This window comes from Phalacrocorax aristotelis, chromosome 3 (assembly GCF_949628215.1).
Source record: "Phalacrocorax aristotelis chromosome 3, bGulAri2.1, whole genome shotgun sequence".
Taxonomy (NCBI): domain Eukaryota; kingdom Metazoa; phylum Chordata; class Aves; order Suliformes; family Phalacrocoracidae; genus Phalacrocorax; species Phalacrocorax aristotelis.
In genome coordinates this window covers 120,304,649-120,331,714 of record NC_134278.1, presented here as the reverse complement: position 1 = coordinate 120,331,714, position 27,066 = coordinate 120,304,649, and the positions used below count along the sequence as shown (strand labels likewise).

The 27,066-nt window shown below is 41.1% G+C and overlaps 1 protein-coding gene across 2 annotated transcripts in view; it reads left to right on the top strand.

The window, feature by feature from the left end:
• The window catches only part of KIF26B (kinesin family member 26B), a 309,748-nt gene that overhangs the window by 252,426 nt on the left and 30,256 nt on the right, over positions 1-27,066 (top strand). For both annotated transcript variants that reach the window (XM_075089362.1, XM_075089363.1), the window contains exon 10: positions 125-284. In XM_075089362.1, the coding sequence (XP_074945463.1) occupies positions 125-284 (160 nt within the window). The remainder of the gene's footprint in view (positions 1-124; positions 285-27,066) is intronic.

Below are 27,066 nucleotides of genomic sequence, written 5' to 3'. Positions count from 1 at the left end.
TAACATGAATTAGGAAAGGTTTCTGGATTGTTTCCTTTTTGCAAGTTGTGTCAAGTCTTTTGCTTTCCTGGGAAGCTGCTTTTGGAGGCACATGCTAACTGTTTGCTTTCTTTGTTTATGGCAGTGTCTGGAGGTCGCAGCCGCTTGCACCTTATTGACCTGGGTAGCTGTGTGAAAGCGCTCAGCAAAACCCGGGAGGGAAGCTCTGGCCTCTGTCTCTCATTGTCAGCACTGGGCAATGTCATCCTCGCCCTTGTCAATGGAAGCAAACACATCCCATACAAGTAAGTGGTATTCTATGTTGCACCTAATGAGAGGATGCTTGCAAGCAGCGTGTTTGGGCCTGAGGCAGACTTGGGATAAGCAGGGAGACAGTCTGCTCGGGTCATTGCAGCCCTCTTGAGGTATGGCAAAACCTGCCTAAGGTGCAGTGACACCTGGTCTAACCTTGCATCTGGTAGCTACACTGTATTTGACATTCAGGTTTCAAAGGAAGAAGCCTGCTGAAAAAGGATGCAGATGTCTTAAAGATCTTAAGGCTCAAAGTTCAGCACATTAAGATTTTGTTTTCTAGGACTGTTCAAAGATTTCTTTAATGTTTCAAAACATCTGAGGGCCAGTTTCATATTTGCTTCACAGAGACAAACGTTGCCGTAATGGAGCGCTATAGAGAAAATTATTTTGCTGTCCATTGTGTGGAATTTAGTTTCTTGAAAATACGTGTCGTGATGAGCATGCATGTTTGTTATGACATCCTTTCTGTGATCCAAGGTTACTTTGCATTCTGTTTTGTGTGATTTGAACCTCGGTGTCGGCCTTTCATTTGCAAAAAAGAAGTAGGCCCTCCTAGTCACACTAGACAAGTGGCCTTTGCTACTGCAGGTAGCTTCTAGGAAATTAGAGGAATTGCTCACATAGTGGGTATGTTTTGTACTCATTTCTCTTCATCTTGTCTCACCCCATTTGTCATGTGTGCGGGTCTGAAAGCAAGTTTGGATTCATTACCCAACCCAAACAGTCATACAGACTTCCAACTGAGAAGTTTCTCATTATTGTGGCTGGTATTGCTTTACTCTAGCCTAAAGCCTAGGGAGTAGCAACTCCCGTCACAGGAAGGGCTTACAGTAGCATCTTGTAATCGAGCTGCTAATGAATGTCACCATTCATGAAGGACATATATATGAGATCTGGAGTTAGGAACAACAAGATGACATGAAAAATTAACCAAGTCATTCACAGAGCATATTTTGGTCCATACATTTTACCCTTTTTACCATTTTAAAAGCTGCAAACATGATTATTTTCTCATGTTCATTCAAGATTGCAAGGTTTTGACAAGTTTTACTTCTTTGGTTTTGTCTTAATTTTGGAAAATAAATATCAATTTACTTTGGTTATAATTTTATTTTTATTCTAACATTTATTTTTCAAAATCATTTGGCAGTCTGGGCTTAAAACATACTCCCTGGAAATATTCCTGTTCCTGGAGCTCAGTCAGACTGGAATTCAGTTAAGGGCCAACCAAATTTGTACATAAAAATGTTCATGAAATGTTTTGTGGACCATGCACCTAATCATAGTGTGAAATAGTTTAACTCTGCACTTAACAACTATGCTTATCAAAGACCTGTCTTCCTTGCTGTTGTTTTTTATGCATTGAAGAGAAGGCCAACTGTAGGAATACAAAAAATGATGTTAATGATGTTACCTAGGCTAGGAATAAATATACAAAGAATAGTTACCAAATACAACAGCTGTCTCTCCTGGCAATGCGTGGCTGGGGAAAGAGCATTACCAAACGTGTCATCTACTCGCTGCACTACCAATCCCTTTCTGCTGTGATTCCCAGCTGTTGCACTTCTGAGCTTACACAGCCAGCCCTGCCAGCAGACTTGCTCATCAATGTTTCTATACTGCTGGAAGAAGATAAAAGCTCTCACCAGGCCAGCATCTTCTCTTGGATTTGCTCCTATAAGAGCAGTTGGTATAGAGTATAGGAATCAATACTTGGTTTGTCATCTGTGAATCAGAGGCAATGTCTCTGTTTCTAAGAAGGACTTTTGAAATGTAATTTGAAAAATTTGTCAATTTCTTGCTTAGAAGAGTGCAGAAAACATTTTTTCCCAAAATGTGATCTATTCACAAGCAATGGAAATAAGTCTTGGTGTCTGGGTGAGCACAGACACTATTTGCTCAGTGATCTGGCAGTACAGGTATGTGCTGCTCCTTGGCAAAGAAGAAAGGAGGGGGGGTGTGTGTGTGCTGCATTGCAGAAGAGGCTGAGCATCCTATAGACTTATGTGGTACGTATTCAGTAGCACCTCTTGTTTAGAGCAACAGCTAGCCTGTCTAGCTGAGATCATTTCCCTTTCTTTAGGGGTGTTCTCTTTCATTGTTAAGGATAAAATTAGTTTTGTTAACTGCCTTTTTTGAGTGGGACCAAAGGAAAACAACGGAAGTGTTTTCTTATGTGACAGCACTGTGCATTGCATGCGTGATCTCGGTAAATTTCTATAGAGCAGCAGACAAAATGGAGCATCTTTACTTTATCTGAGCTATTAAACATCCATTAAGTATTTTATGGCAGCCTATGGCACTGCATAGCTTCCTGGGAGCCCGGAAACTCACAATTTCATAGACATTAGGTTTCCTCTTACTGCAGAAATATAGTTCTCTAAAGTCTGAAAGGCTGCAGGCTCTTAAACTCCCTCCAGTGCTGTATCCAGCTTTATCTCCGCAGGTAGTCATTGTAGGGAAAAGTGCATTCAGATTCATAACTGGTATAAGCAGATGCTACTGCATTGCCTTCAGTGGGCTGTGTGTTTATGCCAGAGATGAATTTGCCTCTCCGTCTGCAGTCTCTATGAAAAACACATGCTGGTGTTCAGCACATTTTCCTTTTTTTTTTTCTTACCCATCAGGCTAAGCCTTGGAAGCTATTAAATTGGAATCTTTCTCCCTTGGGAACAACCCCCACCCCACCCCCATTTTGGTAATAGTAATGCAGACTGATGCTAGCTTTAGCAGGAACTCATTTACCAAAGTTGTAGGAAACTAATGTAGAAATTCTCAGACATCAAACAACACAGGTTGATATGGTTTGGGATCTTGTCCTGCACTCAAGTTAAATTCCACATGGGTCTGAAGAATAGGCAAGAATCCATATAATCAGCAACCACATGCAGCTAATGAGTGACCAGGCCGTGATTTCTGGGAGTTTATATCTTTCATATATGCACTTATAATCTCACTCAAATATCTCCATGGGTTATCCCTTTGTCACTATTAAAGTCCAGACCTATTTTGAACCTTACTAAGCACATCATTCTGTCATGGTATGTCATGGAACCAGTAATTTCTTCCAGCTCAGTATGTTATATAAAAATAGAATTATTAATTTGACTTAAATACATTGCCATTTAATGTTGCCTCTTTCTTTTGCTATTGAGTTACAAGCAAATCCCTCAAAAGACTGGGCAAGAATTATTTTCTCCACAGGAATGTCAAAGTTCTTAAAAATTGGAAAGGGACACTTGCAAAACCAAGGAAGAGAAAGGGAGGCAACTCCCGCTGTGACCAAGTTTGACAGGGCTCAGATCTGCTACAGGAGGAGCCTTTTGCTAAGCTGCAGTAATTGTTAGTGCCATTTTATTTTTTTAAGACCATTTCAGCTTTACATTAGCGCTGCATTATTTGCCTCTGATTTCCAAGATGAATGTGTTTTAAACTCTCAAATGAATACCCATTTGCAAAAACTCCAGATAGTGGTTTATATAGCTCACTATTCAAAAATTACTCTAGTTGCTAGGCAACGGGGCGGGGGGGGGGTGTGTGTGTGTGTGTGATCATTCATGGTAATGCTGTTTTGGAAATAATCATTTTTATACATTTTAATGACTATGAGAATGTAAGAAAACTGTTTAGAAAAGTGCAAGGCTGTATGAATTTCTCTTTCAGAAATTGTTGCTTGTTTTATTTAATAGGCTTTCTCTTAATGTGTTATCCCAATGTGCTAGTGTTTCTGGAGGCACCCTATATTTTGAACTACATACTTATGCTACATTCTTATACTACATACTTATGCTTATCCACAGAACGGAGTCTTGTCCATGAAATAGAAGGGTGTGATTCAAAAGCATGAATTTTACTCTTGGCACTTCTAATTCTCTATCATATGGTTGCAGTTCCCCACAGATCTCACATGCTAATATTGGGTTTTTTATCCTATCTGTAGAAAATAAAATTATATAAAGTGACTGGTGCAAGGTTGCACAAGAGGCTTAGTGGCAGAGCCACTGTGTTTTAAGATCTAATCTGGTGCTTAAACCATGGGCTAATTCATTCTTTCTTTCTTTCTGCATGACCTTTGGAAAATAATTTATTTCTATATTTATTTATTTATTCCCATTTATAAAACTGAGCTAAAAAAAAAACCAAGTAAGGCTTTGTAAAGGGCATTTAGACTTGGCAAAAACCTCTAGGTACATTTTAACTGTTGCTAAGACTGTGTAAACTTATTTTTTCACTTTTTTTAGAGTTAAGGACTCACATAGATGGTCCTAATGGGATGTTTTTAAGCGAAAGAAGAGAAAAGGGGAAGTGTTGGATTATAGTATTGTGATATAAAAGAAAAACCTGAAGAATATGCTGTATATCAGATATTATCTTTAAATTGTTAATTATTGGACTAAAAATGAAAATGAGGTTTGGATAGATATAGTAATTCAGATTCTTTTCTTGGTTAAATGGGTGTATCTGTCTGCAGTTGTTTCATCTGTGTGAAAAAACTCTGTGTGAAGAGAACTGGGATCCCAGGTATATTTTGCTTATATGTCTTGCCTTTGCATTTATAGCATGAGTTAGATTATTTTTCTCAGAAGAAATGTCAGTGAAAACTTTTCAGGAAGAGATAAGGAAAGCTAAAAACCAGTTCACAATACAATTCTTGTACAAGAACTGGTATTAATACTGGAGATTTTATCCTTGTTTACGAGCTCGTACTAAGCCTTACATTTGTGGGATTCCCACAACCATGTCTTTTTATTAAGTATTTAATGCCAAAACTGAGCTACATTCCCACTGAGAAATCTGTTTATTACTTCATCAGCACCTAAACCTAAAATATATATTTTTTAATTGAGAGATTTTAATCACCTTTGCTTTCCACTGCTGCATTTACTAGTCTTCTGTTTTTTGCTTTTGCTTCTCCTCAGTGAGAACATGGTACAAAGGCCACAGAAAGCCTCAGAAAAAAATCTAGTGCTGCCTTTGGAATCTCCAATCTTTCCATGTTAATTTAGTATTTAATATATTAGAAGTGGATGAAAAGTGGTTTTGCTCTTTTACTTGTGGAAATGTGAGAGCAGATGAAGGAAAATAAAGAATGAAAATGAGGGCATGAGCGACAGCTGAAACAGAATCATGGGACTGGGAAATGGCCCAAAATGAATGGGAAATCTCTGAGACACAGAGATAATGTGTGGAGGAGACAACAACCCACAGAGAAGAACTGGGAAGCAAAAGAGAAAAAAAAAAGAGCCCACTCCAAAAGGGAAATAATCCTAAGAAATACCTCTGAATGATGCAATTGTAGGAGAGTGGTCAATAGAGATGTTGTTGAATGTGAAATAGTTCCTAATTAGCTATCAAAAACATGAGCTGCTCAGGAACAAAAGAATTTTTCCATGCTGTTGGCAGCCAGGTCACATGGACCAGAGCCTTGGTTAACAGGCAGTGAAGCCACTGGAGCAATGCCTTATTATACCAGCTGAGGACCTGGCCTTAGGTGCATGCTCTTTGACGCTAGCCAGAGTGCTTTGGCAACATGGAAGAGCAATGCAGTTGCCAGCAAGAGGTAAGCACTGAAACACTGTCAGCATAGGTATAATGAGGACTTGTATCATTCTGACAATTCCTTTCACTTTGGGGTTTTTTTCTGTAGCTGTTTTGCTCAGTTGAATTTCTGTCAATTTATTTCTTTATTCCAGGGAACTACATAAAAAAGATAGAATCAGGGATGTGAATTTAGGCAAACTTCTTAGATTTTATTAAAGTAATTTAATGAGCAACTAAAAAGCATGAGGATAACGGATTTTGCATGCCCTGGCAAATCACTGTCATAGTGTTCATCAACAATGCACTTTGTTGTCGAACAGTTTGTACAGCTGATAGCGCAGATTTGAGTTTCATCTGCACGTGTCTTACGGTACTGTGTTTTATCATCAAGTTAATGAGAGAAAGTACGCAAAATCCTCAAGGAAAGCTTCAGTGAAACTGCCATTCTCCAGCTTTGGGTTTTAAACTCTGTCCTGCCAGACTGGCAACGTGATAGTTACTGGAGCAGAGGTGTTTGTGTGCACGTATAGTGGATGTGAGTGTGTTGCGTTCACTGAGCCTGATCCCCGAGTACACCAGTTCTACAATAGCCCTCAGCTGACGTGGCTGCATTCTGCACAAGTGTTCAGGTGGGAAGAATCAGGCCTCATGAGCTAGCTCTTTTAATGCTCTTTGAATCACTCAACAAATTACCGCTTTATAGATACTGTAACAAGCAAATAATGATGGACTGCAAAATGAAATGAGAAGGGAAGTGCTTGTGGTTTATAGTCAGATTTAATAGCAATTACTAATTGCATTTAAATAGCCAGTCCGATCAGCAGCAGATAGCTGCATCATGGAAGAACAGTACTTTGGTCCCGGGCCAGCGCAGACATGACTGGTAATGAACAAGCAATCCAGTAGCATGCAGATATTGCTGAAATATAACTTGAGTGAGATCCAAATAGGCCATTGTGGTGATTTCATGTTCAAATGAATCCGTACTTAATTCATTAAAATGCCATTTTGAACCTTCAGTTAGGGTATCCAGCAGTTTATTCTCACCTGTTCCACCACAGGTTCAGGCTCAATTGAACATTAATTCCTTTTTTCCTGTGGAAATGTGATGATAATTCATTTCACGTATAATTGAACAATTTTTAAATAGCCATATTCTTGGAATAGCTCTTGTGCAAGGCAGCAAACTATCAAAAAACATCTAGTAATATTTATTAGCCTTGCTTCACGTTTTTGGTTATCTCCAGTTTTTTGAATAGTTGCATATGGATATGATCTGTGAGATTAACTTTCATTTCCCTACTGATCCTTCTTTCTCTGCACAAAATCAGTGTGACTCAGGGCAAGAGGGCAGAGATATCCCACTGCAGACAACTGAAGAAAATAGCTTTTCTTTGTCTAGTGCCAGTATGTAGCTCCTTGTTCAGAGTTGGGCATCTCATCACTAAGAAGAGGTTACAGGCTGCAGAGAATTTAAAAGAGAAGCAAGAAGAATTAAGAATGGTCTGAGATGAAATGGTTACTCACATGGAAGAACACTGGGACAGAAATAAAGCTTCATAGCTTGCAGGGAGAATGAGAACTCTGAGAGGGGAGATGACAACACTCTGTAGTATTTCAAGGATGTGAATATAGACAGCAGGGGAGAATTGTTTCTGGTGAGACAGTGTGTCATAATGATTTCTTATCCTTAAGTAATGAGGCAGAGGAACATATACTTGAAAGCATGTTAACATTCAGACAATAGAATAACTTCCCAGGAGCTGAAGTGAATGCTTCATTGGTAGAATGATTTAAAAGCAAAATAAACATGTAACTAACAAATATTCATTAATAGTTATATAATAAACAGTTCCAGACTGGTTAGGGACTAGGCTTATGCAATTTTGGTGCACAATTCTGGGGCCAAATCTTTAAAAGTTTTCAATAGCTATACTTGATAATTTATCTTCATCATTGTTTGAAAAGTGTTTCAATCGTAGAATCATAGAATGTCCTGAGTTGGAAGGGACCCACGAGGATCATCAAGTCCGACTCCTGCCCCTGCACAAGACAACCCCAAATTCACACCATGTCTCCGGGGGTGTTGTCCAACTGATTCTTGAATAGCGACAGGCTTGGTGCTGTGACTGCCTCCTGGGAAGCCTGTTCCAGTGCTCCACCACCCTCTGGGAGAAGAACCTTCTCCTAATATCCAACCTAACCCTCCCCTGGCACATCTTCCTGCCATTCCCTCACATCCTATCATTGGTCACCAGAGAGAAGAGACCAACTCCTGCCCCTCCTCCTCCCTTTGGGAGGAAGCTGCAGAGCACAATGAGGTCTCCCTTCAGTCTCCTCTTCCTCAGGCTGAACAAACCAAGTGACTTTAGTTGCTCCTCACTTGCTTTCTCCCCTAAACCCTTCACCAGCTTCATGGCCCTCTGGACACTCTCTAGTAGCTTTATATCCTTAATGTCCTGTGGCGCCCAACACTGCACACAGCGCTCAAGGTGAGGCCACACCAGCGCAGAGCAGAGCAGGACAATCCCCTCCCTCGCCCGGCTGCGATGCAGGGCTTGGTGCACCCCTGGTGCATGGTTGGCCCTCTTGGCTGCCAGGGCACCCTGTTGGCTCACGTTCAGCTTGCTGTTGACCAGAATCCCCAGGTCCCTCTACAGCAGAGCTGCTCTCCAGCCTCTCATTCCCCAGTGTGTATGTACAGCCAGGGTTGCTGCGCCCCAGGTGCAAAATCCAGCATGTGCCCTTGTTAAACTTCATACGGTTGGTGATTGCCCAGCTCTCCAGATCCCTCTGCAGGGCCTCTCTGCCCTCGAGTGTCAACAGCTCCTCTGAATCTTGTGACATCAGTAAACTTAATTAGTTTTCCTTCAAGGCCTGCATCCAAGTAATTTATGAAGACATTAAAGAGTACCTGCCCCCAGATGGATACCTGCAGAACCCCACTAGTGACTTCCTGCCAGCCTGATGTAACCCCATTACTATGACCCTTTGAGCCTGACCCATCAGCCCGTTGCTCACCCACTGCATTACGTGATTATCCAGCTGTGTGCTGGGCATTTTGTCCAGGAGGATACTGTGGGAGACAGCGTCAAAAGCTTTACCGAAATCCAAAAAGATCACATCAGCTGGCTTCCCTTGGTCAGCTGGGTGGGTAACCTTGTCATAGAGGGAAATCAAATTTGTTAGCCAGGACTTTCCCCTCGTGAACCCATGCTGGTTGGGACCAATGACTGCATTGTCTTTCAGATGTTTCTCAATAACTCCCAGAATAACCTTCTCCATAATTTTACTAGGTACAGAAGTGAGACTGACGGGCCTGTCCTTACCGGGGTCATCCCTGTTGCCCTTCTTGAAGATCGAGACAATGTTTACCAGCTTCCAGTCAACTGGAACCTCTCCAGATTCCCAAGAGCATTAAACAATAATTGAGAGAGTTCTTGCTATGATATCAGGAGTCTGAAAACTAACAATTGGCTGGATTGCTACACTTGCATGGCATCAAAGAAATCCAGAAAGTCTCAGTGGTGTCTTTCTCAAGACTCCACCCTAGCGGGTTTATATGGGATGTCCAGTGTATTTGTGCCAGATGATTTAACTCAGTCAACCACTTTTCTTCCTTCACCATTTAGTCACACTTTTTTTAAGTTACGCTTTTTTTTAAGGTCTCTTTCTCTTTGAATTACAAAATCAAGTTCTCCCAGTGCTTGATCCAAAACTCAGTGTAAGTCATTGGAAATCTTTTTACTGGGCTTTGGCTTAAACCCACAGATTAGAAAACATGCTTATATCTAATTAGATGAGATAATCCTCAAATCCTTGCTAAGGGATATTGTATACTGTAGTTCATGTTCAGTATTTGATGATTAACAGCTTATTTGTTGAATGAGGCAGTATGTGGTTAAGTGTTACCTAGTGATGTGTGTTTGGGATTGCAAGGGATGTGTTTGAAGGAACTGGTGAATGTGAGAACTGGAAATGTATAGTCATCTATTGGCTGGTTGCAAATGGGTCTGTGACCATGAATTTGGAGCTCAAGAAGGTTGTACAGAAACTTGCCACATAAATAGGGATTTGTGACTACTGAAGTGGCACAAGCAGGACTATTTGATTTTCCTTTTCATTGTATATAAATAGTATTTGTGACCTTAAATTAAAAATAAACAAAAACTTGGTTTATATTTCCTGGGGAAGTAGTTAAACAATTTTTCTTTGTATTCTTTCTTTTCTTGGACTCTATTTAACACCACACCCTCAATGGAGTGACAGGCCCTAGAAGCTTTGAAGAGAATTGTATGGCTGCAATGGAGAATATTTCAGCCAGTTTGTCTGGCATTGCAACTGCAAGTTGTTTTTTTCCACACAAACTTTTATCAATGTTCTTATTTTCATAACATGTTTGAGAAGAAAGCAATGAAGACAATCCTCTCGTGCTCTTCAGATACCAGCTAGCTTCTGCTGGATGATCAAAGTTTTCTGGCTGGTGGTTGCCTCCAGGCCCATACACAGTGAACAGATGTGAAGGGAATTTTTTAAAATATACACTGATTTTTTAGAGTTAAGCAGGCTGGTTAGAACTATCTTCTGAAATATTAAAATTAGCGCTCTCTCCTGCTGCACAGCAAACTTGTTAGATTATTTTAATTTTTAAAATTTTGTTTGTTTGCAGATGCTATCAGGTGACATGCTTTCTAGCAATATGTGACAAGGCTCAGTAAAATTAATTACAGACGGCAAGTTTAAGTGTTTTAGCTGTATTTTGTCTCATCTACCCCATCAGAAAGACTGTTATACCTGCCATATTTAAAATTATTTTCCAATAGATTTTTTTTGAGAGGTGGGGTGAGTTACTAAATTGTTTCTCTCCCTGTTCCTTGGTTTGTGCTTTTGGGTAGAAATAAAGCTTCACTCATTTTGAAAATCAATGACAAAACATACGTCCATACTGTCGGAAATATCAGCCATTCTGGCTCCATGTAGTAGAGCTGGTTCTGAAGAGCAGAGAGCTGGGTAGCAGAATGATGGCGGTGGCTGGTTTGGGTGCTGTTACAAACCTGGTAGCTATGGAGATACAGTCTTCAGTCTCTACAAATAGAACAAAAGGAAAAAGTTGGGAGCTGTCATAGATGTGAAGGGATTTTTTGGGCTTGGAAAAGGGCACACAATGTATTGCACTCTTTACAGGAGTGGGTGCACTCACTGACTGAGGTCTCTGTCCTCCTGCCCTTACTGTTGGAAGCTTACACAGCCTGCAGCTTTCCCGGGTGTCCTGCCTGTCTTCAGTGGGAGCTGCATAGGCAGGGCTTTCATGTAGCTCCCGAGTCGCCTGTGCCAGTCCCTTCGGGCAGCTCAGGTGGCACTAGGCGCCTGCGCCGCTCAACTCAGAGACAGATGGAGAACAAACGAGGGGAGCCACTTACAAGGTGAGCTGTTAAAAGCACCTCATCATCTCTGTGCAAGTGGAACTTGAGTCTCCTTGGAGAAGCCTTTTAAAGATTGAACACAATTTTCATATCTGCCTCCAGCTATAAACAGAGTAGCAGAATCTTTTGTGCTCCTAGACTGCATTTCCTCTCTCTTGCAAACAACAGTTTTCACAGGCTCCGTGTGTTATGCTTTGAAGTTTTATGCCTGTGCAAGAGGACAGGAATTAGATGCAGTATCCAGATCTGCTACCCAGCTGACACATACTGCATATTAAAAAAAAATAAAAATCCAAAGGTATGGTGTTAGAGAAATGACTGCACTTTTTCAGAGAGGGAGAGAAAGTATTTTAGGAGCTCTGTGTACTCAGTCAGACTATGCTGGCATGCACCTCCTGAATCCTGCTCATCTCTCTCATGTGCTGACTGCTGGAGTGATGGTGGATAGTTCTTCTCATGTCAAAGGGAACTGAGGGTAACTGCTGTACTTGCAATAGTTTACACTGATATGAAAGAGGGGCTGATGGAGGACCAAAGCTGAATAAGATTTGACTCTGAAAATACATGCCTGTGAGAGAGAATTGGTTGGCTCCCTACCACATTATGCTCCAGTGAGATTTGTGAAACACTGCTATGTTTTTTTCAGCCAAGGGTTGAGGCTGCTTACTGTGGAGTGTGCTTAACAGAAAGAGTGAGGGTGTGCTCTGGTAACCTTTAGGATCTTTGCACCATACAGAATATAAAATAAGCCCATTAAGCTGGTAACAGGTTTTCTTTTCTCTTGTTAGATGACTACTGCTATTTTGAATGGCTCTGTGCTGTGTAATGGCATGATAATCAGTGGCTTTTGTTGGTTTTGAAGTACTCTTGATTGCAGTCCTCTGTGAACTCCTTCACCTGGGATCATTTATGTGTGTGTCAGACATAAACTTCAAAAAGGTTGCACAACTGGCAAAGTTCTTTGTGTTCATTTGCAGGTGCCATGTCAGCTCCCCTCACGCTCATCTCAGTGCAATGAGCCCAATGACAATGAGGGTGCTGTTCGGGGGAAGGCTCTGGCTGCTGTGAATCTGAATGGGGTGCTTTGGGTCTCTCTAGTGTACTTGCTGCCAGGGGCTGTTGCCTGTCTTCCCAGCAGGGTCAGAGCTTGTCCAAGCAGGGACATCATGCTTCTACAGCACTGTAGCAGAACTCCTCTGGTCTCTACTGGTATCACAAACACATCTGTTAGGTGTACTCTGAAAACTGAAACGCTCCCCCAAAAATTCAGTTTTGCCTAAACTTTTCTACCAAACATCACAGACAGATAAGACAATGAAAGCAAAGAATTACAAGCAAGTCAGTGGGTATATCTGACAATAAACTGGCTATTGGAAACAGACACCACAATACGGTTTTCTTTGCAAATTGGCTTATTTGATTAAAGAAGAATTTAGATTGTTTAATACAATAGGGTTTAATATAAGACTTTGAATTTTCTCTGATAATGCTATTATATCACATCCTTGCAAAAGATAATATAACCCTTAAAAATACATTTTTAATTCCATTGGCCAGGTTCCATCCATCAGTGGTGCTTCTCTGCAGAGCAGAGATTCTTTTAAGGCATCTTAGCTTCACACTAATAACTGTTACTATGTTTCTCATAGTAAATGAATATCTCTCAGCCCCATGGTCTGATTATGTTCCTATTGAAACATTTCTGGTAGTCAAATCTGCAAACCTTTGCATATCTAAGTAGAGAACATTCTTTTGGGAGATCTAGAAAGATGGGCAGAGTGTGGCAAGTCTTCACTGCTTTTGCTGTGCAGGTTCCAAGGAAAGTCCTGAGGGATTCTTGCTCCTTTTGCCCATAGTAGGAAGAAAATTTCTTTAGCACCATATTTAGGAAAAAGGTCCGACTTCTTGCGGATCAAAGGCTATGCACTTATTGTCTTAAGGTCAGGGCTAAATGGGTGTTGAGAACTCGCTCAGCATGCTGTCCTCTGCCATTATCCAAGTTTTGAATTACACAACTGTAGGCCAGCAATGGATGTGTTTGTGTGGTTGATTTAGAGACATAATTTGTTTTTCAAGCCATTAATGTGTATTTTTGACTCATGCAGAGTAGGAACCAGTAAACACAGGGCACAATATTGGTATTGTTGGGTGAATCTCGTAGTTTTCAGAAAAGGAACTCCAGCACACTTAGATTATAGGAAATGACATAGCCCCTAAATGTGATCTTGTACTGCTTCTCAAACATTTCTGTCATTGCTCCCACCTGATTATATTAATTATTAGGTATAGAACTTTTAAATCCCAGGATGCCGTTAATTTACACAAGCTTTACAGAATGTGGATAAGATACATTTTCCTACCTGTTCCTACCTACATCCTATCATCTTTAATCCTTTACACTCATTAACAAGTGGTAACATTACAAAACAACCTGTTATTTTTCTTTATCTCCAATATATTTCAGAAGTAATTTTTATTTATCATAGTTCTGGCAAATAACTGTGAAGCACTCATTGTCACTGCTGCAGTATTTTTAGTCCATGGTTATTCAGAATCTGAATCCTGGCTGCAGTTTCTCAGATACTTTCATAATCTCAAGCAGGTTGGGGAGAAGGAGGCGGAAATAATTGGAAGCCACATTTCTGATTCTGGGGCATCCTGGGACCCAGGACCCCATGTTAAACCTACTGGAGGCTTAACTGGCAGCAGGCACCCCAGGACGCCTGTCGGGCCCGCCTGCTGCCTGACGTCTCCACAGGACACAGTGCCCAGTGCTGTGACCCTGTCTCTGAAACGTCCCCTCTACCAGCAGCAGTCACATCTTTGGCAATCCCTTGTGGCAGACCTGAAGGACATCCACAGGAAATAGTGCCCTGGCTGGTATCTCAGTGACTGCTCCTGAACATTCTCTGATACTATATATGATGCTCTTTTGCATGGTGGTGAAGGTCTAGAGATGTGTGAAGCTCTCACCCTTTTCTGTTTTCTTTTATACTTGCGAGGTCTGAAATGGAATAGTATATTCTGCTGTGTTAATTGATTAAATGGCATCTATCATAACATAAAGAGATCAAACAATTATATTTTCCCCTGTGTTACTGTTTAAAGCTCTCAATTCTGCTCAGATCATTAGTGCATAATTTTCAGATGAGCTAGCCAGAAGGTCCCTAAATAAAAATTAGTAGAAAAGATTAGCTAGGAAAGCTAGACTGGTAATGAGCTGTTGCACTATGGTAAAGTGCTAGGTTTATAGTTCATATCTAGCCCTAATCAGTGATAAGTGCAAGTTGTCAGCATTTCATAGCTAATTGGTGTTTCTTGGAATTACACTGCAACAAAAACACTGAAATGAAAATAAAGCTTTTCTTTATATATGACAAGTTAAGAGTTAATTTTAAATGCTTCGGTCAAATACACCTCTTAGCTACATTATATGCAAATCTGCTGCACTGAGGGAAGTATCAGCTTTGGTCCCTTTTGCGTCATTGTTACTTTTTTGAAACCAGTGCAGTAGTGGCTTTGAAAATAGAACAGGACCTTTAAACCATTTGCTATTTATTTAATATGCCATACATCACACAAAAATAATACCTAAACCCAAACCACTGGAAAATATTAACAATGCAATAATGACTTGAACTCTCATAACAGCCCATTTGTTATTGATTGAATTTACTCCATGTTCATTTGAGAACTGCTGTCCTCCCACAGAATTAATTGGACATAAAATCATAACATGGATCTGAAAAATTATAAAGCAGAAATAATCTAAGCCACAGGACATGAAAGACTTAAATCCTGGCTAACTTGACATCTGTGAGCTGAGATTTTTGTCATTGCACAGCTATAATTAGGTGGCTTTAATCACTCTCATAATGCTAATACGGGAAATGTCCTCTCTGTCCTCAGTAGCTGGTGGTGGGAATGACTGCTATGCACAGTGTTGTGCGTCAAAACTGTGAAGCCTGATAAGCTCTGTGAACCGGACTGGCTCTGATATGCATGCTCCAAGAGATATTTAGCCACCTCCTGAGAGGCTGAAGCATACATGACCACACCATCTCATTGCTAGACATCCAAATACATATTTTTTAATTAGCCACTTAATTGACCATTTCCAATCAGATTTAACACAGGGACAGACCTTCAGATATCTGAGATCTGTGCGAGACCCCTGGGACAGGGAGAGGAACAGAGCAGAAGCAGGCTGGGCCATGAAGGTGTGAAGCCAGCAGTTACCTGCTCCATTGCATGCCGGCTCACCAACCAGCTGAGCCTAACACCTGCCAATGGGGAGAGAGGAAGGAGCTGCAGCTGGAGGAGATGATTTAGGTGGGATGTGGCAGGGTGAGGTCATAGGGACTATGCAAAAGAGGGGACAGCAGAAGTGTAGGAAATGGAGGAACACGGGACACAAACCCACAGGAAACTATTCTTCATTAATTCCTCTGTTCATAGAACAACTTGTTCATTTATTCAGATCCTCATCATTTGAAATGCAATTAGATGAATGTATTTTCCTGCTGAGTAAAATTCATAGTCAGCCGACGAACCCCTCTCTAAATGATTTGCTCATAAGTGTGTATGGAGAAGGAGGGATAGAGAGAAGAGAGGAGCGTAAATGAGTTCACTGTTAGATCGTCTGAATTAAGTGACCAAATCTTGTTACTGCAATAACTGCAAAAGTTAACAATGAAATATTAATAAAGTTCACTACGACAAAAATTCAGTATTAGCATTCAGATGTTAGAGGAACAAATCCTGAAGGTCTGAGTTAAAACACACTTTAGAGTAAATCCAGACAACAGGCATTGCCTTCTCAGAGGGTGCGCCTTGAAATATCTTGACTGTTCCCAAGACAGGGAAATCTGGAACAGCTGTCTGTGCATTTAAATTCAACACTCCTCCCAAAATGGGGATACACTTGGATACAATCCTCTGGATACAACCCTCACCAGCATTTTTATGTGGACATGATACCTAATGTTCTTCAGGGACCAGTTTTGGGATGACTTTTATTTAGCGTTATTATCAGCATCCTTGACACACAAAGCAGCAGCATGCTAATCATAGTGGCTGGTTACACAAAGCTGAGAACCATCATCTGTACAATGGAAGATCAGAACATCAGATGGGAGCAGCTGTGGGACCTCGAGGGCTAGGGCAACAGAAATGGCACTAATTCAAGGGCTTGCCCTGATGGACTGCTAATAATTTCTACTGAAATCTGGGAGCTCATCAGCTAGAAAGGGGGTGTGTTGTGTGTGCTGATTTTGGCATATTGGCTAATGACCACCAGTGTCCACAGGTGATGTAACAGTGAGAAGGTAATGTAGTCTGAGGGGGCATTAGGGATGACAGTACTAAAATAGTAATGCCTTATGTAAGGGACTAGCGATTCCTCTCATGACACAGCTGTGGTCACCCACATAGATGAAGGAAGAATTCAGACTGAAACAAGTACAAGAAAGGCTGGCAAGGGGAGCAGGATAGCTTCTTATGTGGGAGGAGATTAAATGAATTTGGCTTGTGTACCCAAATAGAGTTAAGGAATAGAGAGAGCATGAGAAGGAGTGTAGGTGGTGTCTGTACTTGCAGCAGGAGCATTCCCGTCTCAGGGGAGCGACAGCAATGGAAACAAAAGCACCACGGGCAAGCAAAGGAGTAGATGGCTTCCAGCATGCCATTCTGGAATGGAATGATGTGGGCAGCACTAGGAAGCCCTAATGTTTTTAAGGATGGATCTTATAATTCCTTAAGGAAGATTGTATTATTCTCTGTACTGGGTAGGGGCAGGCGCTGATAGTTCAGTTTCTTCTCTCCCCAGGCATCACCTTTGCTTTGATGACACCGCACAGGAATCAGGCTCACAGGACCAAACAATGTGTTTCTCTTTTCTCTTTCTCTTTCTGTGGCTGTTGTCCATGCACTCTCATTAACAGAATGAATGTCTTGCCTCTTGGCTTCTCATGTCTCCAGACATATCAACCAGGGCTGGGTTGATTGGATGCTGAGGAAGACTTTTCCCCATTCCTAGGAGATCACAGCAGGCATGAAGAGGGGATGCAGGAAGGAAGCTGCAGAGCCTTGCTGTAAACCACTATAACCTAATACTAAGAATATAGGAATGGCCATCCTGATTCAGGCCAAATGTCCTTCTAGTACCCTGTCTCTGTCTAAATCCAACAGCAGCTGCCAAGGAGAGATTGTAAGACAAGAATGAGTAATTTGCCAAAATATTCTTGTAGCCTCAAATATTTTCTGCTGCAAGAATTCCTGAGCTTCAGCAGTGGCTTTGTAAACAGAAGGGGGAGAAGGGGGACCTTCCAGACACATTGTAAATGACTCCAGTTTGAGGCTCTTTGAAGACAGTTGAAGGTTGAAAGGAGCTTTTTATGAAAAACTGGCTCAGCTTGTCTTTGAAATTTTATTTTAGTGCTTCTGGGATTTTGAACAGCTAACTCTTTAATAGATATCTTTTTATAATTTAAAAATAAATGCATGCAAACATTAGTAGTTATATATTGTTTTCTGGCACTCACAACTCTCTTCTGACTACCAGCCTTGTGGAGAGGCAGCTATTAACATGGAAATACTCGAATTTACAGTTGCTTTTCCTGGCATAATAGATATCTATTGAACTCTAAAACATGCTTTGGTTACCTCAGGTAAAACTGCAAGCTGTGTAATAATTACTAAATGGCAAGTTCAAAAGTGTTGTTTCCTTTGCTGTCACAGGCTATTACAAGATCTCTGAAGTGTCAGAGATATAACAGCCTATTGAGGAGTTTGGCTAATTAATGGTGTTATAGCGGGCAAAATAGATAGAAGAATCCATTTAAAGGGGGAGCGAAACTTCAGCTAACATGAAAAATGCATGTGCATCATTAATACTTTAAATTACTGTATAGATGAAGATAAATGTATTTGATACAGCCTACCTCCAAGTAGTTTAAATAGCAAATACATACACACTAAAAATTATTATATATTTATTTGGCCACTTTTACTTACAATATTTGCATGGAAACTGGGGTACCTCAGGTTTTATTTGGAGCCCTCTGTGAATAACACAGTGTGTGTGAGGGGGGGTAAAAGAATCAAACCTTTAGTTTTCTTGTGCCCATGTCTGTAAATACAAACTTCCCAATGCCCTGCAGCAGCTGCTAGATTTGGCCCTATGCTGCCAAAAATGTCATCATAAAACTGCCTGTGGTTTCACGGCTTGACTTTGATGCCATGCATTTGACTTCAGAAGGGACTATTTTATTCATTATCTCATGTACCCTGTCACTAAGTCTGTAATAGCCCAGTCCAGACCCTGCTGAAGCTTATGGGAGCCTTTCTGTAGATTTCAGCAACAGCTGGGTTCAGACCATAGTGCCATGGGTTTCAGTTCATAAAGTCTCTTTTCTGCAGCTTGTTTTCAGACAACACCGAAACCAGGCATGGGTAGAGAATTTTTCATCTATGATCTTTAATTGCCATGCAAGATCAACATCATCACTGTTGTTGCTCAGTCTTGTGTCATCACATCTCTAAATCAGCCCATTGTGTGAGTAGCTCAGCCCATCTGTCGATGAACGTTTTTGCTGTTTGATGACCTTTCATTTTTATGCAAAAGGAGGTTTTGGTCTCTCTCCAGTTCCTAACAAGTTCACCTCACCCCTATTGACTGTTGGCAGTATAAATATAGAGGCCAAGGACTTGCAGGCCAGAAAATGCTGGATTCATCAGATTCTGCAAACGTTGTTGCAGGTGTCTAAGAAACTTACTTTCACCCTGAAACTATGTATTGAATAGTAAAGCAAATGGAGTCTGTAACCATCCTAGGTTAGCAGATCACTTGGTTGCTGCAAAGTCCATCTTCCTTGCCAATAGATAAGGATTGCTTCTTTTAGCAGCTTTTAGCAGTTTTATGCTTCTCTGTGAAGCACAGTTTGGAGCTGTATGTGAAAAGGAACTTTAAAAGTTAATAAATTGATTACCAGAGATGGAAGCATGCCTTAAGGCTTCTGACTGTTTATTTTGCTTTAATGCTGTTAGTTTAATATTTTCGCTGCCTTACTTTGTGTTTTGACAGCTTATAGTTAGGACCACTTTCATATGAGTACATATTTTTTAGTCTATTGATCTAAATGAACAGTTCTGAGAGCACCAGCATCGAGAAAATAATGTTTCTAACAATTTATCTCTTAATATTGACATCCAGAAGTGTATAAATACTGCCTGAAAGTTCCCCTGTGGTTGGGAATCTGTGTGCTTTCTCTGATGTGTTCAAGCGTGGAGTTTTAGGAGTTTCAATCTTTTTTCTTGGGGAGCACAAATAACATTTCTTTCCATCCACCCAGCCATCAGTTTTCACAGCATTTATAGGGACTTACTGTCTTTGAGGCTTTTATATTATTTTCTCAAAATAATTCTTCAAATTATCCAACGAGCTAGAAGTTTATTGCTGGAAATGATGAGGCAAGTTTGCGTGCAGGCGCATAGGCAGTGTGAATTCTTAAGCCTAATTTTCTTTGAAAGTATATCTAGTGAGTGGCACAGATGAATTGTATCATTTTTGTAATATAAATGACAGCCAAAGTCTGCCTTCTTTTTTCTTTTTTCCCCTTTCCACACAGGAATGTGTGCACTTTCACTGCCTTCTGCTATAATGCTGTGGTCTGAAGGCTCTAGGAGGTCAGCCTATAGAATCTTATTTATCAAAATATGTAGTATTTTGCTGAGTGACCTTCCCAGTTTCCTGGAGATGTAATCTATTTACGCTAGTAGCAATGCCAAGTGGAGTGGTTTCTAAAACTGAACAGCAGTCAATTTATTTTCAGGTACCACTCCATTTGGGATTGCAATTAGGATAACTAGAGCTGCTCTCCAGCACAGGAAACTGGGAAGGTCACGCTGCCAAATTGTTGGCATCTTGATGAAGGAGTGTAAACTACTGCTGTCGCTACTGCAGATCAAATGAGCCTAACCAGAATGAAGTAATTATGAAATCCTCCCAAAAGATCATGAATATTCATGGATCAATTACAAACATTTGAAGTTAATTTTCATTTGAGGAAATAACCCTGGTATTCCACTCTCGGAACATATGAATCATAATACTCCTTGCAAGCAAAGGGCAAAGTGCCGTTGCTTGCTGCTTGGGCTCACGGGTGCCACTGCACACACCAGGCAGCTCGGTGCAGCAGTGAGCAGCCTTTCCGTCCCCCTTCCAAACCGCCATGCTCTATTCACCAGGGAGGCAGCTGAAATGGTCACCCAGCTTCCTGGGGTGTGCGCAACACAAGAGTCGTGCCATTCTGGTAGGCAGGTGCTTATTTGTGCTGAAAGGGGAGTTGAGGGGGCCACTGCCCTGCCCTCCCTGCAGGGGCTGTCACTGATGGTGGCTCTTCAGCATGTGTGACCCCAGCAGATGACAATGGCAGCAGCTGAGCTGCAGGGAGCTGAAACCTTCCGACAAACAACCCCTCTGCTTAGCCTCTTGAATGCAGAGTGGAGAGCTTCGCTTTAATCAGCTCTGCTCAAAAATAGCAGCATGTCCCAAAAGGCCCAGTCCTGCAAACTACTGCTTGACCCTGTGTAGGCGGTGGAGGCTGGGATCAGCAGCACTGTAAGTGAAGACGCGGAGCAATGGGAGCGGATCTGCTCTTTGTGCTCATGGAGGGTTGTTGGAAATGCCCTTGCTGGTTGTCTCTTTGCTGTGCACGTGCCAATATTAGCAACCAGAGGGGCTGGTATGAAGGCAGTTTCCAGAATGTGTCCTCAGCAGATTGTCGGGGGATGTTTCCTCATGCTTCTTTCTCGCTGTGTGTTTTCCCCTATTGCTGCCCTATAGGCACAGGGTCTATAAACATAACAATATACAAACATACATTCACACAGTTGGGGCAACGACTGTGAGGAACTTTCTTCTCTCATTAGCTGAATTATTTAAATGAAACCTGTGCTGCTTTAGTTCCACCGGTGGCACAAGGCAGAAATGAGAAGATGGAGGCACCATCTTTCTCTGTGCTTCCCCAGGGCTAGCATAGCAGTGTGCAGCTCAGACCTGGGCTGGCAATGCCAGAAACCATGCGCTTTTTCACAAATAAGTAAAAGTGGAGCTGCGGTGTGATACCAACTGCTCTCTTGTGAGATAGTTCTACTATGGATAAGCCTGAATTAGTAAGATCAGTCAGCAGACCTCCAAAAAGTGGGACATTTTATGTAATTTTTGGATAACATACTCCTTGGCTGTTTTATAGATTGAGTTTCATCAGCTTTGGGAACAACTTTTATACAAAAGCTACAGCTCTTCAATAAGCCCCTTTTATGGTGAGAGGGACAGTTTGTGTCAAGGAGTCAGAGTAGCTGGAGTTAATGGAACTCTGACCTTTTGTCATTGATTTTCTTTTCTGTCTTTAGTGAAAAGAAACAAAAGATCTTATTTTGTGTGTCTGCCACATGCTCATGTGTTGTTGCAGGTGCAAGGATTGTTCTGCAATATGAAATTTGCATAGTTAGGCTCTTAAAAGACAAGAATTATAAGGGTGAACCCCCTACATTTTATATACTTTTTCTAATACTAGAATTCAAGTATAAGCCCATGTTATCCCACACTTGGCTGTAACAACATCATTCTCCTGCTCTTGACTGCTGCAGTGTCACATCCCTTCCACATGTGATTGTGATTTTCCCAGTACACGAACCAGAGCACAGTATCCCCTCAGCATAGTCCTTTCAGCTGGCTCCCCCTTCCCCTCTGCAGTGAGCACAGATTTCTGGGTTGTTGTAGTGTACCTCATACAAGATAACTAACTACAGTGGCAGTGGAGATTTCCACTTTGCTTAGTTTTCCCTTTAAGGCTATTCAGCTTCCACCTGGAACAAGTTCATTATTTCCCCAATGCCTCATTTCACCAGGTGAAGGATTCCCCAGGTTAAAGGTCCAACATGTTACCCATCTTTCTTCAACTGCCTTGCTTCATTCTGCTAACAAAGCCAGGCTTACATGGCTGAACCACTGAGGCTTTAGCACTCCACCTGGCCTCGTTTTGCCTGTGCCTACACACATTGCTCCCATTTCCTCTCTCCCTCTATCAAAATTATTAACAGAAAGGAAAGACATAGCTAAGCAAACTATACTGGTTCATCATGAACTCAGCTGTTACACACCTGTAACATCCGCTATTGAGTTTGTGCCTTTTAAGCTATAAACTGTTCTCTGTAGAGATTATTTCCATGCAATAAGAGCCAAAACAAAATGGAGTATTTATGTGGTTCCCTTGTTATGCAAGCATTTATTACTATGAATAAAGCAGTGCATCAGCACAAGGGAGCAGAGTTAAGACTTCATGATCAAAAATAACTGCCATAGATACTGAGATTTTCCTTTGACATATCTCTATAAATAATTAGATTACAAGACACCTCAGGGCATACATCATCTGATCCTGTAACAATAACACCTTGAGGGAGTTGACAACTTTCTCCTTTTGGCCAAGTGCCTAGGAAGACACTAAGGTATATGATTAATAGAGAACACAAACACACACCCTTGCACATCCTAAAGCGCAGTTATAATACTGTATTGTGCCGTTTGTGGAGTGTTGTTATTTCTGTCCCTGATGCTGTTGTCACTGAATAGCCAAAATCCGCATAGCAGTGGGGTGAGAGGAAAGGGAAAACAAAGAAAATATTTGTTATTAAGGTGGGGGGGAAATAAAACCCAAAACAGAGCACATAATATAGTTGCTTAAATAACTCCACAGAAAAATAATTATTCCAAGACTTTAGCTGGATCTTCCTCTCCAGTGTTCCCTCCTTTTGTGGAACAGTGCAGTTTGCCTCTCCCATACAGAGAATGAGATGCTGGGCAATGAAGACTCCTGTGAATTTCCTGAGCATAATATTTTTTCTTATTGCTTCATTTTCTATTCATGAATTCTATTTTGCAGCTCTAAACAAAAGCAATTACCATTTGCCTCTTTTCTGTGTAGCTCACTTCAAAAACATTGCTCGCACAGATTCTTGTAAAGCTAAAGGACCTGGCAGAGGAAGATCCTGAAAGGCACTGCCCATGCTATGCCCCCTCACCCTGGCCTGCGCCTCACCTGGGCAGCATGATGCAGTCAGCCATGCCAAATTATGGTGGGGTTATGGGGTTCCTCTACTGGGTATCAGTGAGCAGCTGGGGGGACTCGAGTGGGTAGAGGGGCCTTGGAGGTCAGGCAGTGACAGTGGAAGATGTTGGTGGGAGCAAGAGGTGAGGAAAGGGAGATTAGTTATGGGAGAGTGTCTAGCGGTGATGCTGGAGACTGGCAAAGTTGGTGTAGCTGGTTAGACCACAGCAGGATGAAGTGGAGCTCTGCTGAGCATTTGGGTGAGGAGCTGGGCATGAGGATCGTGGTATGAGAGTGAGAATGAGTAAGAAGGTTGGATGAGGAAAGCCCAGGATAGATACTGATGGAAGAGATCAGGATCATCTGATGAGAGAAGAGCACGGTAAAAAGGATGTGATCACATGAGAACAGAGCTCTCGTACAGCACAGGAATGGGTTGTGAGGCTCCTGATTCTCACTGGTTTTCTAGAGACAGCAAGTACTAGCAAAACCTCATGGTAAATTGTGAGTCATGCCCTCCTCCTCTACTGCTTGTCCATGCAAAAAGTGGCAACTGGCTGCTGCTGCCAGCTAGTTGGCTAGTTCAGCAACTGAAGCTTTTTAATCCATAAGAGGATTCTAAGATTGCTGTTGTCTCATTGAACTGTAAACACAAATCTACATGAATTTAAATAAAATATATTTAGTAAGAGCATTCGGATTGTGAAATCAATTACTACAGGGGCAAGAAATGTCAAAATTGAGGTTGTCCTGGCAAACTTACTTTGGCCCCATTGGGCTATATATTGCATTGTCTTCACAGGATTTCCCTCTCCCCCAGTTATAATCTTTTTCAAGGCAGATAAAGGACCTGCTTTAGAGATGAACCAGGATTGTACAGTGATGTGGTCATTGTCAATAAATTCCTTCCCTAATTTGTAGCAGAAGTTGGAAGGCATATGGAAAATGGGACCGAGGGCTGTGGAAGAGAAGGGAGGCATTCTGAAGGGAGCCGGTACCACCTTCAGAACTGGCTCTGCCAATGCATTCCTAAAATTTTTAGATGTGGTATTAATTGTACATTCTTGGTTTTCTGGGTACCCAGACTGAGAACCAGCTGCCCCATTTTCTCTGCAAGAGAGCTCAAAGTTAGATGTACTTTGAATATAAAAGACTATATAACACTCAGTACTCTGAAAGATCAGTGCTTCACACCAAACACCTATACTTAGTGAGGTCTTCAATGCTGCAGGAATTATCAGAGGATTATATACCTCACCTCAGAGGCATTTATTAGATACTGCATTGAAGAGCTCCACAGGAAAGAAAAAAACCTAACCTTTGAAGAAATCTGTCATTCTGATTCAGAACTGAGTTTGTATAGTCCTAACAGTAGATAAGGCACATGTCCATACATTAAAAGGTAAGGATTAAATGAAAGACTGAATAACTTCTTGTTCAGTGAGCACTGTTTATCCTGTGCAGTGGGGTCTAGTTGAAAAATAGTATCCAGTCATGAAATTAAAAACTTTGACTTAATGCACGTAGGCAGGTGGGATTTATGCAGTGTCGAAGGAAATGTATCACCACCTTGAGTACTTCATTCTTCAATGTAAGATTCTGTATTGTTTGAGTAAAATTAATCATTCATGAGGAAGGAAAATACAGATGTGTCTAAGAGGAGCATGAAGATGTAAATTTTTCCTTCTTACTGAGCAAGTGAAAGGACTAATTTACACTGATCCCAGTTTGCATGGTGAAGTCTCAGAAGAGAAGAAAGAGAACACTGTGCTCTCTGCAGCACAACCACATGCCTCTTTTGGGGAGGTTTAATACCTGCTAGGGTTCCTTGTGGTAGCTATTGAGAGATTCAGAAAATACCACTATAAGTCCTCCAGTAGCTGCTGTAATGTGAAAGGGTGGAATTATGAAGGAGGTAAGGGAGCAGCATGTAGGGCTGCTACTTTGTGAAATGAACTGGAGCTTTTTGCCTGGCAATCTGCACAGGTCTTCCTTTGTGGATCCTCTGTACCGTACCTGCTGACATACTTCCTAGAGACATCTGAGTTTAGTTTTCTGCCTCCAGGAATCCTGCATCTGGACTTTTCCAGAGATAGAGCTTTACATACTTTATTTTGGGGTTTTACCTGTGCAGGATGTATGAATAGTATTTAGTAGTATTTTGCTGTAGCCACAATGATCTAAAGAGTTAGGCAAGAAAAGGTTTACAAGTAAGGGTGATGTATTTTATTAGACCAAGGGATGCAGTTATTAAAATGATGTGACTTTTAAGTACTGAAAAGGCTGCAGAATTGAATTACTGATATACAGACTTTGGAGTCTGAAGCGTGGTATCCCGACTTCACTTTCATTGTTCTCTGTCTATTATATCCCCATATTCATGATGGGTTATGGCAAATTTCCTAAACTAAAAAAATATTAGTGTATGAGAAAGAAATACATTTAAAATTAAGACAGGTATATAAAAAGGGGTCACCAGGCTGCTCTGGCATATCATTTTATTGCTCTTGGAGCAGAATGGAAATGGACCATTAGCATTCCTGAAGACCTCCTGTTTCCTATAAAGACATTGGTGCATTTCGCTATGCTGCTATGAGAAATCTGGGACCTTCTGCAAGCCAGCCTCTGCTTAATATGTTGAGCAACATGCATCCAAGGAGCAGCAGCCCTTCTGTTAGCTTCTTCAAAATTTCCAGTGTCTTAGTTTAGCTTGCACAGCCAGAAGATCAACAAAGCTCTTCCTTCTCAAAGCTGTGCAGAAGTGCAGCCCTTCTCTTTGTAAACTTTTGCTTTCAAAGGAAATTTTGGTTTGCAAATATCAGCTCATGAATCACCTAATTAAACAATTTAGAGCCTTTCTTTTTTTCAGGCAAAAATACTATATCAGCATTCAGAAGAACAAAGAATCTACTTTGTGTCTCACATTGTCTGTCAAGCAAATTTCAGAGAGACGCCCAAAATATCTTACTAATATTTTACTTGATGAGGATAGAGTGAGTTAAAAATTAAGCCACACATTTTTGTGTTATTGTGTTCTCTTTGATTTTCTTTCTTTCCTTTAGAAGTCAGTAGGTGCTATTGTGAGAGATCAATGAACCTGGGAACACATGAACTTGTCTTCTGAAAACATCCAGAGTAGACGAAAATCTGTGTTTAGCAAATTTTTTTCCTCTTTATTTTATTTTTCAGTGTACAATAGTGACATGAGGCTAGTTATTTTGTCTGGGTGCAAAGCGAAGTTGATAGCCAAGATGCAGACTGTGTTGAATGAGCAAACTCTGAAATTTCAGTGTTGGCTGGGCTTTTTTGTTGCTAGGTTTCAGTCTTTAACCCTAAACAAATCTGCCCTTTAGTTACTATTTGATATATGTCAGAGGATCATTTGAATTATAGAATAGGTATTTCCTCTGTATTGTCATTCTTCATACAAGTGTGTATTTGAGTACAAGGCAGATAGTATAGATTATTTTATATTCATAATGCATATACCTCTAGGAGAGCCACGGCACAGCGTGCTGATGCTGGCTGCATGGGTTATGTATTCTCAGGAGACCAACATGTTCAGAATGTATTCTTTTGCCCTTTCCCCTATCGTCTCATGTTTTGCTATGATAGAAGCACTAGCAAATGAAAGGCTTGCTATTGATTTCTGTGCAGATGTTAAAAATTTCTGAGTGGCAGTAACTGATGTACAAAAT